Source organism: Diceros bicornis, chromosome 26 (genome assembly GCF_020826845.1).
Source record: "Diceros bicornis minor isolate mBicDic1 chromosome 26, mDicBic1.mat.cur, whole genome shotgun sequence".
Lineage (NCBI taxonomy): Eukaryota > Metazoa > Chordata > Mammalia > Perissodactyla > Rhinocerotidae > Diceros > Diceros bicornis.
Window position 1 is genome coordinate 4,770,753 of NC_080765.1, and position 19,115 is coordinate 4,789,867.

At 59.4% G+C, this 19,115-nt stretch overlaps 2 protein-coding genes across 2 annotated transcripts; both read left to right on the forward strand.

The window, feature by feature from the left end:
- Positions 1 to 2,837: 2,837 nt before the first annotated feature.
- NAT16 (N-acetyltransferase 16 (putative)) lies at positions 2,838 to 10,799 on the forward strand. The gene is given in 4 exon segments (XM_058569103.1): positions 2,838 to 3,134; positions 6,683 to 7,073; positions 7,824 to 8,048; positions 8,708 to 10,799. Coding segments are annotated over 3 exon segments (1,182 nt in total). The 5' UTR covers positions 2,838 to 3,134; positions 6,683 to 6,686; the 3' UTR covers positions 9,278 to 10,799.
- A 4,978-nt stretch (positions 10,800 to 15,777) lies between these two features.
- VGF (VGF nerve growth factor inducible) lies at positions 15,778 to 19,033 on the forward strand. The gene is made up of 2 exons (XM_058569097.1): positions 15,778 to 16,134; positions 16,633 to 19,033. Exon 2 carries the CDS (start codon positions 16,653 to 16,655, stop codon positions 18,516 to 18,518), a length of 1,866 nt encoding a protein of 621 aa, XP_058425080.1. The 5' UTR covers positions 15,778 to 16,134; positions 16,633 to 16,652; the 3' UTR covers positions 18,519 to 19,033.
- The last annotated feature ends 82 nt before the right edge of the window (positions 19,034 to 19,115 follow it).

The following is a 19,115-nucleotide window of genomic DNA, read 5'->3' on the forward strand; positions in this document are numbered from 1 at the left end:
TGTTCATGCTTTATAGTTTGCAAAGTACTTTCACAAGGTGCATTTGACCTCTGAAGGTTAGCGGGCAGTAGGGTCTGAGTTTGCAGTCAGAGGATCTAACAGTGTCCCTTTCCAGCTATGGGACGTAGCCCAAGTCATGGAACCTCTCAGAACCCTCTTTCTGCATTTGTAAAGTGACTAAACAATCCTACTCACTCTATAGTGTCTGCGAGTTAAGCCAAAGAGCTTTGTAAACATTGTAGGTGGTTCTGTGGCTCACATCACGTGACCCACAGTAGGAGGTACAGGGAGGCCCTGGAACCCAGGCCTGGGAAGGCAGGGCTCTCACCCCTCAACCAGCAGATCACTCTCCCATCCCCCACTGGCCTTGACCTTGGCCACTTCAAAGTACAGTAGCACGGGAAGAGAGCCTACCTCCCTGCATCCTCAGAGCACTTGAGGATGCTGAAAGCCTCTTGTTCTCTCTTGCTGGGAGGGGCAGCCAGGAGATTAATCACCCTTCAAATTACTATGTTCCAGGGAAGTGAGGTTGGAAGAAGTCTGAGCATAGTGATTTTGGAACCAGATGGCTTTCCATTGGCCCAGTGAGCTGTCTGGAGGCGGGACTTACGCTGACATCTTGTTTCTGAGTGGCTTGGACATGAGAGGTTGGAACTTCAGGAAACTTTCCATTCTGATTGGTTGAGGGAACTGGAAAGTGGGTGAATGTTGGACCAATCCAAGAGTTTCTGGCGGCAGAAGGCAAGGCTTCTGGTGAAAGGCGAGGGATTAGAGTGTGATTGCATCTCCCTTCCGCCACTAGTGACTTTTTCCTCCAACACCTTTAACTTTTTGAGGTGCTTTGCCACAATGAGCATATTCCACCTTAACCTCAGCTTTGTGAGATGCACAGTGGGTTAGCAGTTTCAAAAATCAGGGGCGGCCCGGTGGCATGGCGGTTAAGTTTCCGCGTTCCGCTTCAGCGGCCCAGGGTTCGCTGGTTGGGATCCTGGGCGTGGATCTACTCAGCGCTCATCACGCCATGCTGAGGTGGCGTCCCACATAGAGGAGCTACAACTCTGCAGCTATGATACACTACCATGTACTGGGGCTTTGGGGAGAAAAAAGAAAAAGAGGAAGCTTGGCAACAGATGTTAGTGCAGGGCCAATGTTCCTCAAAAAAAAAAAAAATCCTAAAAATAAAACAAAAAAACCCAAAAATCAGAAATGAGAAGTCCTATTAAAAAAAAAAATGTTGGGGCCCGCCTGGTGGCGTAGGTGTTGAGTTTGCACCTTCTGCTTTGGCAGCCAGGGGTTCACAGGTTCCGACCCTGGGCACGGACATATGCAGCGCTTGTCAAGCCATGCTGTGGCAGCATCCCGTATAAAGTAGAGGAAGATGGACATGGATGTTAGCCCAGGGCCAATCTTCCTCAGCAAAAAAGAAGAGGATTGGCAACAGATGTTAGCTCAGGGCTAATCTTCCTAAAAAAAAAAAAAAAAAGGTTGATGACTTGTCAGTTACTTATTGGCCTACCTGGGCCTAGAATTCAAGAGATGACTCTCAACCCTTTAGCCCTTGGTGTGGGTATGTGTGTGTGGGAGGGGGCAGAGGTCCAGGAACATGATCCTCCAGCTTATCACATTAGCCCATCCAGTGGGATCAGTTTACCAGGTTATGGAGTTTTCACCTTGGAAAGTATAAAGATGGAATGGGATAGATGAGAGATGAACTTTGGCCGGTGGGGAGCATGGGAGCTGGGCAGGCCCTGGAGTGAGGGAGGGGCATCCCATCCTCAGCAGACCTTAATATTCCCTGCATCTCTAGAGCAGCTTAGAGTTACTAAAGGGCTTTCACATCCGTCACTTTCCTGGCTCCTTCCAGGGCAGAACTGGGGGTGTTTTTACGTCACTTTATGGGGGTGGAGGGAGCCCCTCAGGAGTTAAAAACGTGGGCCACCAGCTTATTGGAGGCAGGGCCGACCTGCACCCACTCACGTCCAGGTCTGTACTTCGCTCTTCCTCCCACCCTTCCTCCACCCGACCCCAACCCCGGGTTAGCACGGCGCGCCCAGTCTTGTGTGCGCAGTTCCCCAGCGCGTGCTTGTGCTCAGAGGTCTGTGTGCGTGTGCTCAGGTGTTCACGGGTGTACCTAGATGTCTTTCTTTCTGCTTGCTGCCCCTGCCCCCGGGGCCTTGCTGCTTGATGGCCAGCTACATACAAGCGGCTGAGTGTGAACTGAGCCGGCCCTGTGCACGGCGGGTAGGGGGTAGGGGGACGGGGGCCGGGGGAGGTCGGGGTGGTGGTGCTCTGCCACCCCAGGGAGTGGGGAGCCGTCTGACCCGTCCTGGCCTCGCTCTGCTCCTTCTAGCCTCTCTGCTTGTCTCTTGGTGCCTCCTCGTTTCCCGATCTTTAGGGGTTTCCAATTTCCTGTCGGTTTCTCCAACCGGGTCCTACCAGGGCCGTCGGCTCCCCCTCCCCTTTCCAGCCGCTCTTATTTATCCGCCGGCCTGAGGTGAGAGAGAGGGGATTACGCCGAGGGGGGTGGCCCCTGGAAGAGGGGGACTGCGGGGCAGTGGGGACTCCTGGACCGAGCATAGAGGTGTTGGGGGCTTGGGGCGATAACTCAGCCCACAATTACCCCCTCCACCAAAACCCGATACCTCGCCACCCTCAGTCCGGCTCCCCAGCCGGGACAAGGGGCGGAATGTCGTTGGCGCGACTCGAGGCCACCCAGCTGCGCCCGCCGCCGGGACCGCACGGCCGCCTACAGCTGCTCGCCCCGCCGCCCCCCGCCCCGCCAGCCGCCCACTGGACCCGAGTCCGCTCCAGATCCGCACCGGGTTTCCTCCGCGTCGCTGGGGTCTCCGCCCCCAGGAGCAGCCACCCCGGCCGAGCCCGAGCGTCGCGGCGGGAGCCACACGCACCGCCCGAACCCCAGCCGCTGGGCGCCGGAGCCCGCGCGCCGGCCTGAGCTGCGGCGCAGACCCACGTTCGCTTCCGAACTCCGAGTCGGGCCCGGACGGCGCGGCCGGGTCCCGCGCCTCATCTGAATTTGACCCTCGAGGCTCCGAAGTGACCCCTGTCTCGGCACATTTTGCTGTCTGCGCGGCGCCCGCTCCGCTTCTCAGCGTCCCGGCCCCGGCTCCGGCGAGGTAGGGGGGCCGCCGGCCTGGGGGCTGGAGGCTGGCGTGCTCCTCTGCCGCGGAATGGGGGCAGCAGAAGGCCACCGCCTCCCCCCTCCTCCGCCCTTCCCCCCCCCCCCCGGGGAAGGAAGCTGCTGCGCCCCCAATGGCCCAGCCCCTCCCAGTAGGGTGACCTGGATAATGGAGACTCAGACTTCGCCTCAGGTGTTCAGATGAGCTTTCCCGTCATCCCTCCCCAACCCCGTCGCCATTTCGCTCCCACCTCTCCCCAGGGTCTGGTGCCCAGTGGGGTCCCCTGCCAAGTAGACAGCTTCCTTCAGAATCTCCCTCCCGCCTGCTTTCCCAGAAGACCCGGGAAGACCCTCCAGGACAGCCCCCTCCTCCACGGTTGTGGCCCTCTGGGGCACCCCCTCTCCCTCGCTTGTTGGTTCATCTTCCTCATCCGCTGCCCCACTTCATCTTGTCTCCCGTGCCTCTGTTCTCGAGGTCTCCCTTCTCTTCTAGCCTCTTTTCTGGCTTTCTCGTCCCATTGACCCCTTCCCCCACCACACGCCCCGGGGAGAAGGGGGTGTGTCACGCTACTTTCTATTTATGGTCTCCCTGGGGGCCGAGGGGGTTGCCTGCTAGGACTTTTTGGGCATCTGCTGGGCCCTGAGTCACGAGGTGCCATGTCTGTGACTCTGTGTCCGTGCCTCCTCCCGCTCCCCTCTCCCATCCTTTCCCGCCTGGCATCTCCCGGTAGCCTTTGTCTCCTTTCTCCCTCCGTTCCTGTCCTTTGCGCTCTCTGCTTCGGACGCTTTGTGTAGCCGCCGCCTCTTTGTCTCCGCCTCTCCCCTCTCTGCTCCCTCTCCTCCCTCTTCCAGCTCTGAGAAGCTGCGACCTCAAGGGCATCAATATTTCAGGTGTGTGGGGTGCGGTGGAGTGGGGAAGGGGGCTCCCAGCATGCCCAGTGATGACTACAATCATTTCCTCCCCAGAGTAATCATTCATATTTATGTGATTGAGAGAATGGATACAAGGATGTGGGGATATCGATGGCAGGGGAAGTGCTGCCCCTCTTCCTGGCGCTTGGTCCAGGAGATGCCTGAACTACATCTCCCACAGTGCCCTGGAGGCACAGGACTGCCTCTGCCTGGAGAACTTATAGGAGGTATAGTTCAAGAGGACAGGTTGGAGAGTGCTGTGCTGGAGGGCGGGAAAGGATCAGAGTGTGGAGCAAGGGTTGTGGGGCCAGCAGGCTGCTTTGGCTTGGCCTGGAACCCCCGACTTGCTTTGTTCCCAGCACCCACCTCCTCCAGGGTTTAAGGACTTTGGAACTTTTGTGTCCCCCCAAAAAGGAATAGGAGTAGAGGAGTGCCTGGGAAGAAAAGATGGAGGATGAATTGGCAAGCTCTCTCTTCTTCCTTGTGACCCTGGGAACTGCCCCCTTCCCCCCCTTACAAACATAAAGAATCTCTTTGGAAATAGTCTCCCCATCCTGAAAGCAAAGGAGGGAAACCAGAGCCTAATATCTTGAACTAGTTGGATGTGTTCCAGTCTACAAGTTGCTCACATTCTGCCTCCTTTTGGGGGCAGTGCAGAACTGCTGGACTTACCACTGAACTACCAGCTGGTCTTTTCCAGGGACCCATGAACAGCTAGTGAGGTTGCGGGAATGTAGATGGGAGCTGCAAGCTAACCTGCTCCTCCCTGGGACCTGTCATCCCCAGAGCCTGGTGCAAGAAGCCCGATGCTTGAGCTTGCTGTTGGCATAGGAACTGCTGACAGTGGGGGAGGCAGTGGGGCTTCCTTCCGCAATCCCCTTTCTGGTTCTGAGTCAGCTGAGCCCTTAGCACTTGGGACCTGTGACTCCTGCCAGACCCAGTAATTCCTATCCTTGCTCTTCAGCCTGGGTTTGGAGATCCAGAAACACCAAAAAGAGATCTCCCCACTGGCCAGGGAGCCAGGAAAACTTAACTTTTAGCTTGGCTCTGCTCAAGCTGAGTCATTTTAGGCAAGATCTTAGGCCTCAGTTTCCTCACTGTGAAAGGAAGGGGTTGAACCTGTGGTCTCTACTGGCCCTAGCAGGGACTCTAAGATCCTCTGAGCCTGCACTTCCCCTGCCCTCTGATGATACTGGCCTGAGCTGTCTTACCTCACCCCAGCTTAACCAGGAGAGCCTTAGGCATCAGCATCAGACTGAAAAGAAAGAGGGAGATGGAGCTCTTGTTTTGAAGCTTGTTTGTATAGCAAGCATCCTGTGTTTTTGTGAGTTATGTTTATGGCATGAAAGCTCAAATCACCTCCAAACCATCCCAGTGCCCCTGCTGGTCCCATCTCTCAAATGTAGCTAGTGTTTTGTATTAGAAAAAAACAAAAATTCCAGCCAAGCTAATATCACCCCCTACAAAGTAGCTGGTATGTGTGTCCCCTGGGATGTTGGTTAATGAGGCTTAATGTATTAATGTAGGTTATGTGAGGGGAGAATTATAATTGGCTGAAGGAGTAGGAGGATTTCATTGGTTCATTTGGTTGATCTGGAGGAGAGAGGTCTGGAAATGGGAATCATCTGGACTCGGGGAGGGGGCTTTCTCTTTGGCCCTGTCTCTGGGCAAGGAAAAGAGAAGAGCTGGAGGCCAAAGGGGTGCCAAATCCACAGGGGATTGACCCAAAAAGGAGACTGCACGGAATGGGAGGGACAGGGAAAGCCTGAGTGGGAGATGGGGCAAGGATTACGGGAAGAAATTTCAAAAGCAGAAGACGAACAGAGGAAGAAGGGCAGGGACTCCACCTTTGGAGGGGAGGTATACGGGGAGGTGGCATGGGTGATCTCGGTGGACGTTTTGTTTGCTGGAGTTCCAGCAGAGCCCTTTGCAGAAGGATCATCTAGCCCTGGAGTGGAGGAGGGAGCAGACTAAGGAGGAAGGAAAGGGGGGTTTTGATCAGCCTGAGAGAGACGGCTTGAAATTTTCTAATGGAGATGTCCATCTGACCACTCCTTTGGCTTATGTTTGAATATGTGTGTCGGGGGTGGGGTGGTGGTGGAGGGCACTGGGGCGGCAATATGGAGGAAATCTGGGGTCTACATCCCCCACCGGCTGCTCTGGGGTGATAAGGGGCAGGAAAGGGGGTAGTTGAACCCTCTGCTTCCCCCCCCAACCCTCCTGTAGGGGCAGTGGAGATGATGGAAATTTCTTTCTCGTGTTGTTCTTGCAGAGATGTGATGGGGCCCTTGAGGGGGTGTCCCTCCATTATCCCCTCCAGGGCCTTCTCTTCTTTGACTGAGTCCCTGGGGGTGACCAGGGATGGGGGAGATTAGGGGCTAGGCTCTGGGGAGCTCAAGAGGTCCTGAGTTTGTGGTGTTGAAGAGCATCCTGGTCGGGTTGCGCAGGGTAGAGGTGGGAGCTCTGGGAGCTGGTGGGAGTGGGGAGCGGGAGGCTCCCTATTCCCAGAGTCAGTGTGGAGAGCAGAAGAGAAGGGGTGTTTGTGCAGGAAGGGGTTGTGGGGGCTGTTGGTGTAGGGGGCCAGACGTGGAAACAGGGGCCTCTGACCCTGATGCTGAGTTCTCTTTTCTGCAGGGTAATGAAGCTGGAAGCTGGCTGTGGTGTAACCACCTCAGAGGTCCCTAAGCCTGAAAAAGAAGCCTAGCCAGATGCAGAGCCACCCTCAGAGACCCAGCCACAGGAGGCTGGGGCCAAGTCCATGTCCGGATTGGGGCTTGAGGCTGAGGCGGAGCCCCTGGGGGCTGACACCAAGGCCAAGTCCCTGGGGGCCAAGGCCAGGTCTGGATCAGGGCCTGAGGCCCAGGCCGAGCCGTTGGACTTCGTGGTCGCCACAGAACAGGAGTTTGAGGAGGTGCTAGCCATCTCGGGGGACATCTACGGTGGCCTCAACTACCTTCCTAGCCGCTACCACGGCTGGCTCTGGGATCCCGACCGCACCGTGGTGCTGACCAAGCAAAACGGAGTGGTGAGAGCGAGGGGCGGGGGGCGGGGCCCAGGTGAAAAGGGGTGAAGCCACGGTTGGGTGGGTGGATCTTAGGAAGGAGAGGAAGCGAGCCTCTCCCCAGCCCTGTCAGGTTGCTGAGGAAATAGAGTCGACTTTGGAACCGGAGAGTAGGGCGTGCGGATCCAGGGGCCCAGCCAGTGAGGGTAGGGCGGGGGACGTGCAGAACGGAGGAACCGGAGGGACTGATGACAGCTTCGATATTTGAGGGTTCCTTTGAGGGGTTTCAGGGGCCAGGAGCACAAAAAGAGGAGCAGGCAAGAGAGGGTAGGCTGGGGGTGGGAGCAGCTAGAATGGGCCCCGGACCCCTGAGTAGACCGAACTCTCGCACAAAGAGGGCCTGGGTGGGGTGAGCAGCACCAGCTCAGGAATGGGCTCCCGGGAGGAGCTAAGAGGAAGCGGGGCGTGGGAGGTAACGGCGGGTGTAGAGAGCTCCTGGGGGTGGAGCCAAGGAAGGGGGCGTGGCGAGCGGCCAGGGATCTGGTGCGCGCAGAGCTGGAGCATCTCGAGAGGTGGGAGACACTCCGGCGAATGCCCTTCTGCCAGCTCTGGAATCCGAGACCCAAGTGCTGAGGACAGCTCCCCAGGCAGGCCTGGCGCCCGGGGTGGTGATGACGGAGTGCTCAGCGTGCGGATGGAGGCGAGCCCTGAGATCCGGGAGCCCTGGCAGGGGTGGAGGAGGGGAGGGGGCCCCCTAACGGCCTAGGTCCGCAGATCGCGCTGGAGTCGGTGCACGTGATCGACGCCAGGAAGTCGGCGCCGGCGGAGGGGCTGCGCGTGGCGCCCTGTGAGCGCGGCAAGGGCGTGGCCGGGCTCCTGCAGCGCTTCTGCTAGCATTTGGTCAAACGACAGCACCCGGGGGTCAAGGTGGCACGGCTCACCCTGGACGACCAGCTGGGCCCCCGGGAGCTGAAGAAATACCGGCTAATCACCAAGCAGGTGAGAAGGACAGGGAGCTCCGATGGCTGGGCCTCTCCCCCGGGGTCTCCTGGTGCCCTCCCTCGCGCCTAGCCAGTCACCGGCTTTCTCTCTCTGCCGACGTACCAATTAGGGGCGCCCTTGAGCCCTGCCCTGGGACTCCCGGTCTTTACCCAGGCCCTTTTGCCCAGGGGAAGTCAAACAGCTTCCGACTCCCAGCCGTCAAACCCTCAGTCCTTACTCCAGGACGCTGAAGAGCCCAGGCATCCGGACTTCCGTGACCCTGCCTCCCCTACATCGATCCTGCCTCCCTTCAGGGACCCAAACATCCTAATCTGAGCCTTGTCCTTCCCCTCCGCCTCCCCCATCCTACCGACTGGTGTGCTTCCCTCGCTTCCACTCCCCTTGGTGACTGAGGGGCCCACACCTCTAGTTCCCTGGGTACTTCACACTGATCCCGCCTCTCTTTGGGGAACCAGGTATTCGGAGGCCTTGCCCCTGATTCCTTCATGCCACCCTCGGGGACCCAGGCTTTCACGTACCCCACTCCACCCGGCCCCGTACGGTCGGTCCTTCCGAGGGGCCCAGGTGGGAGCCCGTGGGTGTGAATGTGAAAGTGAAGGAAGACGCCTCATTAGCCCTTCCGCCGGCTGCCCAACGCTCACTCGTGCTTCCCGCAGGGCATCCTTTTGGTCCGATTCAACGCGTCGGCGCTGCCGGCGGGGCTGGGCGCGCGGCTGGCGGCGCTGCAGGCCTCCGGCACCTTCCCACCGCTGCCCACTGAGGCCGTGTCGGAGGCAGGCTGCGACGTGGCACGCCTCCTGCTGTCGCCCTCCGTGCAGCGCGACGTGCTTCCGGGCAGGACCATCATCCAGGACTGGCAGCCCTACTGGCGGAGCGAGAGCAACCTGCACCTGCTGGTGGCCAAGGGCCTGGAGTGGTGCGTGGACAGCCGCGCGCGCCCGCTCCTGCTCACGCTGTGCACGCGCCCCTTCCCCATCCCGCGTGGCAGCGACGGCACGTGGCACTACCTCAACATCCACGCCTTCGGCAGCGACGGCGCACAGGTTAGAGCCAGCTTGTGGCACCTGCTGCGCCAGGCCCCGCGCCTTGCCGGCTTCAACGTCACGTGCCAGCTCTTCCTGGCACCCCAGTTATGGTCACAGCTGACTGACTTCTGCCCCGCCAGCTGGGGGCTAGAGCTGGTCAAGGGTTATACTGAACAGTACCTGCTGGAGGCCGACATCTGAGGCCTCTGGTCAAAGGGGAGAGAAGCACTTTAGGCCCGCCCCCTTCCGTGGATCCCCTGCAAGCCCCGCCCCCTACTATTTGCAAGCTCCGCCCCCTCCCCCCACCCTCGGTAGTCGGCTCTGACGCGTACTTACCCGGTAGCGGTCCCTCCCTTCCCTTTCCCAGACCTCTCTGTCCGCCATCTTGCCCCTAGCGCCCCCAAACGCCCTTGCCCACACCAGGATCTGCACCGCCGAGTTTGGGAGAGCCTCTTGTGCTGCTATTGGCCACCGTTTCCCGTTTCCAAAGAATGGGTTCCTTCACAAGCTTCAGAGCCTTTCCCTGTCCGTCGCCCTGGCCTGGCAGTGAATTCTGCCTTTCTGGCTTCCCCCTTCCGCCTCCTCTTGGGTGGAAGCGGGCAGAAGTGTGTGCCACGCCCAGCACCCGGCTGGGAGCACAGCTGCCCAATACGTATTAGTTTTCTTCCTCCTGCCCTTTCTCAGGCTCTCAGAGCTTGCCCCGCACTCCCCTCCTCTCTGCCCTCTCAGCCTCCTGTGCCTCTAGGTCAGTGTCCTCCCTCCTCTCTGTCCTCCCATTCTCCTCCTCCCAGCACCTCCCGGACTCTTAGCTCCTCGTTTCCCGTTCGTCTGCTCCTCCATTCCCCTTCCCTATGACCTCTCCCCATCACCCACCCTGTGTGCAATATGAGAGAGATCTGTAAATGAAATAGATTTATGATACTCCCCCCCCATTTGGCCGGCTGTTTATGCTCTGGTGATGCACTTTTCTGAGCATGCCCCCTCTGATTGGGATTTCCTCCAACTTTGCACGGTGTTGCTAATTTCGCAGGCCCCCTCCACATGCCTCCAACTAGGGGCCTGAACCAGGCCTGTGAACCAGGGGGTTCTGGCTGGAGAGTTTGGTGTAGTGGAGGGCAGGTCCCTCATGGGTGTGGGGGTCTCTCCTGATTCTAACCAGGTTGCCTTCTAGTGTGACTGGAACCCCCACCTCCGGATATTTCTGATTCCTTTATGCTTTTTGGACTCTGTCACTCTTCTCTTTAAACGCAAGTAGTAACAGTTGCATTTGCACAGCGCTGTCTCCTACACTGGATCCTCACATCTACCGCAGAGGGGGGAAACAGAGGCCCAGAAAGATCAAAGTGATTTCCAAGTCACTTGAGTAGCTGGGAGCCTGGCAGGGACTAGAACCCAGGTGCCCCAAGCCCAGATCATGCCTCAGAACTTCATTCTGTGTGGGACAGCGGTAGCTTGAACTTTTTGGTGGACAATAGACAGTGGCTAGGGATTCGTTGACAGCGAGCACAGGGTTTTCTGGGAGTGGAATCCAAGACGTGGGCAGAGGAAGGCGCCAGGAGGTGGAAGAAGGTAGGCAGAGGCCCACCGCTGCTTCCGCACTTTCCCTAGTTCCGGTTTCGCTGCTGTGCTGCTCTGCCTTGCTGCCTCCTGCCCCCGGCCATGCTGCCACCCTCCCTGTCACTTCAGCTATGGCTGTATTGCAATAAAACCGACCTTTAGCCCACTCTCTGTGTCTGTTTCACTTCTTCTCAGGGGGGAGGGATGAGACGCATTATCCTCCCCCCTTCCCCAGCAGCCTGTATTAGAGAGGATCTCTAAGCCCCGTGGCAATGGGGCTAATGACTTCCTGGAGGGGAGCAGGGGAGGGCGGCTGGCCGTTGCGCGCCCCCGCCCCCACCCCAGCCAAGCAGCGGAAAGAAGCGGTTGCTCGGAACCGAGGCAGGCAGCAGCGCGGCGCCTTGACAAGCCCCGGGCCTCGCTGTCCCCAGGACCTGGGAGCCGGCTGCTATCCAAATTCTTTGGGCTCTTCTCCCATGTTCCCCTTGGCATCCAGGACCAGCCTCCCTCAGCCCCACCATCCAGGTGTCTAATTCCCAGCTATCGACTGTCGTGGCCAGCGGTCTCGCTTTCCCCATTCCTGGGGGTCACCGCGCAGAGAGGGGAGGAGGTGGAAGCAGCCTGGGCACCGCCCCCCGGGAGCCGAGCTCCGGAGCGGCGGAGACTGCGATCCCGAAAAGTAACACGCGGGGGCGCCAGGACGTGTGCGGACGCGGGCGAGGCAGCGCAAGGTGGTTGCCGTGTGAGTGTGTCCATGGGCGTCTTTGTGTGTCTGCGTTTCTGTAGATGTGTGTACGAGTCAGGGGTGTCTGGGTGGGATGTATTTGGGACAACGTGCCTGGTGTACCCCAGAATCGGGTACTCCAACTGTCTTTGATGAGGACGACGTTCGATATGTTACTATTCGCATGGATGGGGAGGCAGGCGACTGTACACATCGTCGAGTGTGCAAGGCGTAGCCTGTGAGTCCCTGAACCGCGTCTTGGATTGTTGAAGTCACATTCCTTTAGGGCTTTTACTCTCTCCCACCATCCTGTGTAAAAGGAATAAGGGCTCTCAACATGAATCTCCATTACCCTGGTCACATCTTCCGCATGGGTCTGGGTGACCCTGATAGGCAAGGTGTGACATTGTGTTTGTGTAAGTGGGTGTGTCTCAGGATATCAGTGTAACTCTGAAAGATAGTGTGGTGTGTGTGTGTGACAGGAGGATGTTGGAGGAGGCTGGTTCAGGGTTGTGGAAGTACACAATTTCCTTTCTCTTGTTAGTTTGTGGATACCACCTTCATGGTGTGTGTGTGTTTTCCTTTCTGGGTCTCTCCAGTAGCTGTCTCTCTTTGTGTCTCTCCTCATCTCTGTCTCTTTCTCTCCTTTTCTTGGTGACTCATCTCTGCGGCTTTGCCCTCCCCCGGATTGCTGGGTCTCCCTTCCCCCACTCAGGAATGGGTGGGCGTATGAGGGAATGGGCCCCCGGGACTGAAAATCAGGGTGAGCACCCCCTTCCTATTACTCATCATTCCCAGGTCCACCAGTGGCCCCCAGCCCTCTCCCAGTCCCCTTCCCAGGACTCCCTACCCTACTGAACTGGGGTGGGAAGGGGATAGGGCAATAATGCATTCTAATGGGGCCATTTTCAGGGGGGCCTTCAGCACCTTCTTTCAGTTCAAAGTGGAGACCCCTGCTCCTCTCATAAAGTGCCCCCCTCTCTGTCGGTCCCCCCTTTGCTGACGCAATGAAAGGCTGCAGAGGTGAGTCACCAGTTGGGGGGAGGGGAGGAACAGGGGGGATGGTGAGCTGCGGGGGATCCAAGCCCTTGCCCTCTTTTTTTCTCCCAAACCTCCTCAGGGGAAAGACCCAGTGTTCTGCCCACCTCCCCTGGTTTGCCAAATCCTTAGCTTAGATCACTACTCTGCTGGACCCCATCTCCTCCTGCTACCCTCCTGGAGAGTGTGGGAGATTCAGAAACAAAGACGAAGAGAGATGGATTCATACAAACAACTCAGAGCAAACACCAGGACGTCCCCTCCAGGGCCCCATCTCAGCTTTGCCTTTTCCAGTTCTGTCTCTCCATTTCTCTTTCTTTCCTGCCATCTCCCTTCTCTCCCTGATCCCGGGAACATGCCCCCAGTCCAGCTCTTTTCCAGAAGCCCCTAGAGGCAGCAGGGTATGAAGGGCACAGCACATCTCTGAGAGGTGCAGTGTGTGTGTGTGAATGAGCTGACCCAGGTGGGAAACTGGGATGGAGACAGGTACAAACAGACCCAGAGATTCAGAGACCATGCAGACAAGAGAGATCAAGATCCAGATTGTGGAAACACCACGCCTATTGCTGTTGGTGCCCCAGGCTTCCACCTTGCTGCCCCCTCCCCCATCCCATGATGATTGATCTTGGGGTGTTGATTTCTGAGTAGCTCCCTTGGGCTTCTGGGCTAGAGTGGAGGAAGAGAGGGGTGGGGAGTTGTGAAAGAATGGAGAAATGGGGGCACTCTCTGAAAACAAGGGCAAAGATCCAAATTTGGGGGCTGCAGATGAGTGACTTGGATACTGAGGCTCTAGGGCACAGAAATCTAGAGAAAATGGTGAATGTGGGGGAGGGGCAGGAAAGACCAAAGGTACATAGAAGTCCACTTAATCTCTAGCATATACCAACAGGCATGGAGGGACCCAGAGACACATGTGTACACATACACACACATTATTGACACACCAAGACAGGCACAGTTTTCAGATAGCAGCAGATGCCTAGACGGGATGCACTCTGAAACCCCTGACCGCACAGGCATACAGGCACTCAGAAGGGATCAGACCCCACACTCACTCACATACAGACACTCGGAAACAGGCAAAAACACAGCCACACAGATTGGAAGAGAAGATTACGTATTTAAATTGGAACACTCCCATGCCCACCCATCGGATTAAATACACAGTCCCCTCAATTCCCTTTCTTTTTCTTTCCCCCATATGTTTCATTAGTATCTGTACACACACAAACACACAGGCACATGCATGTACATGCACACACCAGTGCCTGTGCACATACACAAGCCCACAGGAACACAGACAGTGTCTCTAGGTGTCTGTCTCCCCTCATCTCACACTTGGTCTCTTAGCCCCATCAGCCTCTCAGTCTGCCCTCCCTCCCTGCTCCCTTCTCTCTTGGATGGCTTCCCCTCCCCCTATCCAGATGTCTGAGCCATCTCTCTGATTCATCGTCCTCAGGAAGGTAACGTGACCCCCTCCCCATTCCACTGCTCTCGGTAACCTGGCTGGAAAGATAAAAGGGAGAGAGGGAGGAGGAGGAAGAGGAATGAAGGGAGCCCACAGGGCCAGGAGGAGGTCCTAGATAGTTGTGTGTGTGGGGGGTGAGGCACTGCTGTGGGGTCTGATGCCCCCTCCTTTCCTCCCTTTCTTTGGCATCCCACAGTCACCTTGGTTCTCAGGGCTTTTTTGTCTCCTTTAGCCTGTTCTTTCTGCCTGCTCCAGATTCCTTCCTTCTTTCCTCCCTCTCCTGCCCCCATCCCTTCTCTCTTTCCTCTCTCTACTCCTCCCCACCTCTTTCCCCGCAGAGCTGATGGGCTTTCTTCTGGGAAAGTCGAGCCACTGATGGAACCGAGAAGCCACTGCTGGCTGTAGAGGGAAAGCACGTGAGTGTGTGTGTGTGTGTGTGTGTGTGTGTGTGTGAGAGAGAGAGAGAGAGAGAGACAGAGACAGAGACAGAGACAGAGACAGAGACAGAGACAGAGAGACACGGGGAAGAATGAGGGTCAGTCTAGGAAGAGATGAGGAGGGCTGAGCACTGGCTCTGAACGAGCCTCTGAGCCCCTGATGCTCAGCCCTGCTCCCGGTTTCCAGAGTCTTAGGGCGCGCGTGCCCTGCGTGTGCCCATGGGCACCTCTCTGTCCGCAGTTCTTGTGTGTCTGGCATGTGTCATTGTCACTCCCCCCTTTCCCTGCCCACGCCCCCGCACAGCTCTCTGCCTGCACCGCAGCCCCCTCCAGCTTCCCTCCCTCCCCTTCATTCCTGCAGTGGCTGCTCCCCTTGCCTCCCTCCCCTCCCATCCCCCTACCCCCTCCCCATTTCCGTCCTCCCCCCACCCCCGCCCACAGCTGGTCTCCCTTCACTGGACCCGGCTCGTTGATGGATTCTCTTTGCGCAATCTGTGCGTCATCTCCCCCCACCCCACCCCCCGAACATCTAGCTGTCCAAGCCCCCAGCCCCAACCCTCTGGCAGGAGATATGGACAAGGGGTCTGGTGGCAGAGAGGGACAATTTCTGACGCTGCACACCCACCCCCAACCCCTCACACCGCAACCCCCGCATCTCGTTCAAACCTTCTCTTTAAGCAGTGGAGAGAGCTGGAGTTGAGTCAGCCTCCCCACCTGCACAACCCCCTCCCCACCTGGTTTGCTCTTGCCCTCCAAATGTCCTTTAGGGGGGAAGCAGCAGGAAGGAAAGAAGAAGGAGGGTGGGGAGAGGTGGATTGAAAAGGGGCACAGCGGGGGCACCAACATACGCTACAGAGTCAGCTGGACAGAAGGACAGACACATTTTTTTTCTCCAGACACGCACTGACCGTGAACAGACACGACACAGAGACACATACATCCTCAATCTTTCCCTTTTCTCTTCCGACTTGGACCCTTTCCGATGGGATTACGAAAACCGCAAGATCCACCCATCTGCCCCGGCCCAGGGCCGGCAACCCGCACCGCAGATCCACGACAGCGCCCGCAGGCGACCGTCCCTTCTCTCTCAGGTTCACGCCGTCCTTGGGCGTGTTCCCCATGGACCGTGAGGTCGGGGGATGGGGAGCCCGACCCCCTCCCCAGTGTGGATCTCCTACTGGTGCCCAGTCAGACGCTGGGAGTACCCCCATCCTATTCCGCTCAGCGACGGGCTCCCGCCGCCGCAAGTTGCTCTGTAACCCACCCTCCCTCCTTCCAGCGCCTCTGCATCCCCCCTTCCATTCATTCTCCCATTCATTCATTCATCCTTTTCTCTTCGTCCCTCCTTCATTCATTCATAGCCCCCTGCCCCGCCCGCCTCGGCATTTCATTCATTCCTTCCTTCCTTCCTTCATTCATTTCCCCGGTGCTCGGCTAGCGCACGCCCCTCCAGCCGAGGACCCCAGCGCGCAGGCGCGGACCGGGAGAAGACCGCATCCTCCAATCGCTGGGCGTCCTCCCGCCTCTAGGCGCCCGCCCGCTTCCCCATGAATGAACATTGACGTCAATGGGGCGGGGCGATCCCACGTGACCCCGCGCGCTCCCCTTTATAAAGCCGCAGAGACGCGGGCGCTGTCCAGCGTGCTGAAGCCGGAGCGAGCCAGCCGCCTGGAGCCGCACCGACCCAGCCGAGCCCAGCCCACTGGACGCCAGACCTCGACCGTTGCTCGTATCCTAGCCACCGCTCGGAGCTGAGGCGGACGCGTCCCGATCTTCCCCTGTCCCTATCCCGCCCCGACCCTCCTCTCCACCTTCCGCGTCGTGACACCAGCTGGTAAATACTCCGCTGTCTGTCCCTCAAACCCTCGGCAGCCGTGGGCGTGAGGGAGGGCTCTCTCTCCTCCCAGATGGGGGTGTTGAAAAAACAGCGGGGAGCCCCCGGTGAGGGTCCCTGGTAAATGGGGGAGTCGCCGCTTTTCTCTTGCTGCTGAAGTCGCCCACGCACCATCCGGGGAGTCCTGTAGGGAGGGAGTAGAGATTTTTTCCCTTATCCTTGCTGCTTAGTACGTGGGCGCTGGCAGTGAGATGGTTCAGAGAAGGGGGCGAGGAGGCACTGGGGGAGCGAGGGTTGCGGGCGTTTTCCCATTTACACGACTCCAGAAATCGGCAAAACATCTTCCTCCTTTGCTCCTTACGTCCCTCTTCTGGGTAAGGTTAGGGGGATCAGGGAAGCCCCGGATTTCCTGATTAAAGGTGGGGGAAGGGAACATATAATCAGAGGGCGGAAAATTCTTACAGAAATCCTTTCTTTGGCCTCTTCTATTTTTCACAGTCTCCGGCAGTCCCTTGGTCATGAAATCGCTCAGATTGCCGGCTTCCGCCCTCTTCTGCTTCATTCTACTGATCAAGGGGTTGGGAGCAGCACCCCCGGGGCGCCCTGAGGCGCAGCCACCTCCGCTCAGCTCTGAGCATAAAGAGCCGGTAGCTAAGGACGCAGTGCCCGGGCCGAAGGATGGTAGCGCCCCAGAGGTCCGAGCCGCTCGAAATTCAGAGCCGCAGGACGAGGGAGAGCTTTTCCAGGGCGTGGATCCCCGGGCGCTGGCCGCGGTGCTGCTGCAGGCACTCGACCGCCCGGCCTCACCCCCGGCGCCAGGCAGCTCCCAGAAGGAGCCAGCGGAAGAAGCAGCAGAAACTCTGCTGACCGAGACCGTGCGCAGCCAGACCCACAGCCTCCCGGCGCCAGAGACCCAGGCACCTGCGGCCCCGTCTCGCCCTCAGACTCCGGAAAATGGTCCCCAGGCGGGTGACCCCTCTGAGGAGCTCGAGGCGCTAGCTTCCCTACTCCAGGAACTGCGAGATTTCAGTCCGAGCAGCGCCAAGCGCCAGCAAGAGACGGCGGCAGCAGAGACGGAAACTCGCACGCACACGCTGACCCGAGTTAACCTGGAGAGCCCCGGGCCGGAGCGCGTGTGGCGCGCTTCCTGGGGAGAGTTCCAGGCGCGCGTCCCGGAGCGCGCGCCCCTGCCGCCCCCAGCTCCCCCGCAATTCCAGGCGCGTGTGCCCGAGAGCGGCCCCCTTCCCGAGGCCCACCAGTTCGGGGAAGGAGTGTCCTCCCCCAAAACACACCTAGGCGAGGCATTGGCACCCTTGTCCAAGGCGTACCAAGGCCTGGGCGCCCCCTTTCCCAAGGCTCGCCGGCCGGAGAGCTCACTCCTGGGCGGCTCCGAGGCAGGGGAGCGCCTCCTACAGCAAGGGCTGGCGCAGGTAGAGGCAGGGCGGCGGCAGGCGGAGGCCACACGACAGGCCGCGGCGCAGGAAGAGCGGCTGGCCGACCTCGCCTCCGACCTGCTGCTCCAGTATTTGCTGCAGGGCGGGGCCCGGCAGCGCGGCCTGGGGGGTCGGGGGCTGCAGCAGGACGAAGAGGAGGAGCAAGGGAGCCAGAGGGAGGAGGAGGAGGCGGAGCAGGAGAGACGTGGCGGGGAGGAGAGGGTGGGGGAAGAGGATGAGGAGGCGGCGGAGGCGGAGGCAGAGGCAGAGGAGGCGGAGAGGGCGCGGCAGAACGCGCTACTTTTCGCGGAGGAGGAAGACGGGGAAGCCGCAGCAGAGGACAAGCGCTCCCAGGAGGAGACGCCCGGCCACAGACGGAAGGAGCCTGAGGGGGCAGAGGAGGGCGGGGAGGAGGAGGACGACGACGACGAAGAGATGGACCCACAGACGATAGATAGCCTCATTGAGCTGTCCACCAAACTCCACCTGCCAGCGGACGACGTGGTCAGCATCATCGAGGAGGTGGAAGAAAAGCGGAAGCGGAAGAAGAACGCCCCTCCCGAGCCCGTGCTACCCCTGCGGGTCGCCCCCGTCCCCACCCACGTCCGCTCCCCGCAGCCCCCGCCCCCCGCCCCTGCCCCTGCCCCCGCTCGAGACGAGCTGCCCGACTGGAACGAGGTGCTTCCGCCCTGGGATCGCGAGGAGGACGAGGTGTTTCCCCCGGGGCCCTACCACCCTTTTCCCAACTACATCCGGCCGCGGACACTGCAGCCGCCCGCTGCCTCGCGCCGCCGCCACTACCACCACGCCCTGCCGCCTTTGCGCCACTATCCCGGCCAGGAGGCCCAGGCGCGTCGCGCACAGGAGGCGGCGGAGGCAGAGGAGCGCCGGCTGCAGGAGCAGGAAGAGCTGGAGAATTACATCGAGCACGTGCTGCTCCGGCGCCCGTGACCGCCCCCGGCCCCGCCCCCGCGCGCCGCCGCCGCGCGCGCCGGCACCCCCCTCCGTGTCGCTCCTCTGCCCTCTCGGTGTTTGCATGCGCCCCGCCCCGCCTCGGCCGCCGCCGGGCTCCCCCCCCCCCCCCCCCGCAACCCCTGCTCCCGCGGGCCGCCCCGCCCCCGGGCTGTGCCGGGACCTGTCAGTTCTGGGTCCGAAGCCCGAACTCCCCAAACTCATTCACGGGTGTCCCGGGGCGAGCCCAGGTGGGCAGGTGGTTTGTGCGAGTTCCCTCCCCCAACGGGGCCTTGTACCCCTAGTCCCTCTTGGGACGTCCCTGTCTGAAACCGGAAAAGGCAGTTCAGTTAATTGTGTGAAGAAATGTGTCCGTCTTCGCCCTTTGGGCCTCCACGAGCCTCCATCCTCTCCCGATGGCTGTGAATTTACCCCTTCTTTCCCCACTCTGTTGTAAATACCCCTCACGGAGGAAATAGTTTTGCTAAGAAATAAAAGTGACTATTTTATTAGGACTTTGTTCTGGGTTATTCACCCGTCCCCTTGGGCCTGCGTGGTCCTTCCCAAGGGGCGGTGAGGGAAGCGCCAGCGCCTACA

Coding starts and splice junctions, on each gene's coding strand:
- VGF (XM_058569097.1), top strand. CDS start 16,653: ATGAAATCGCTCAGATTGCCGGCTTCCGCCCTCTTCTGCTTCATTCTA.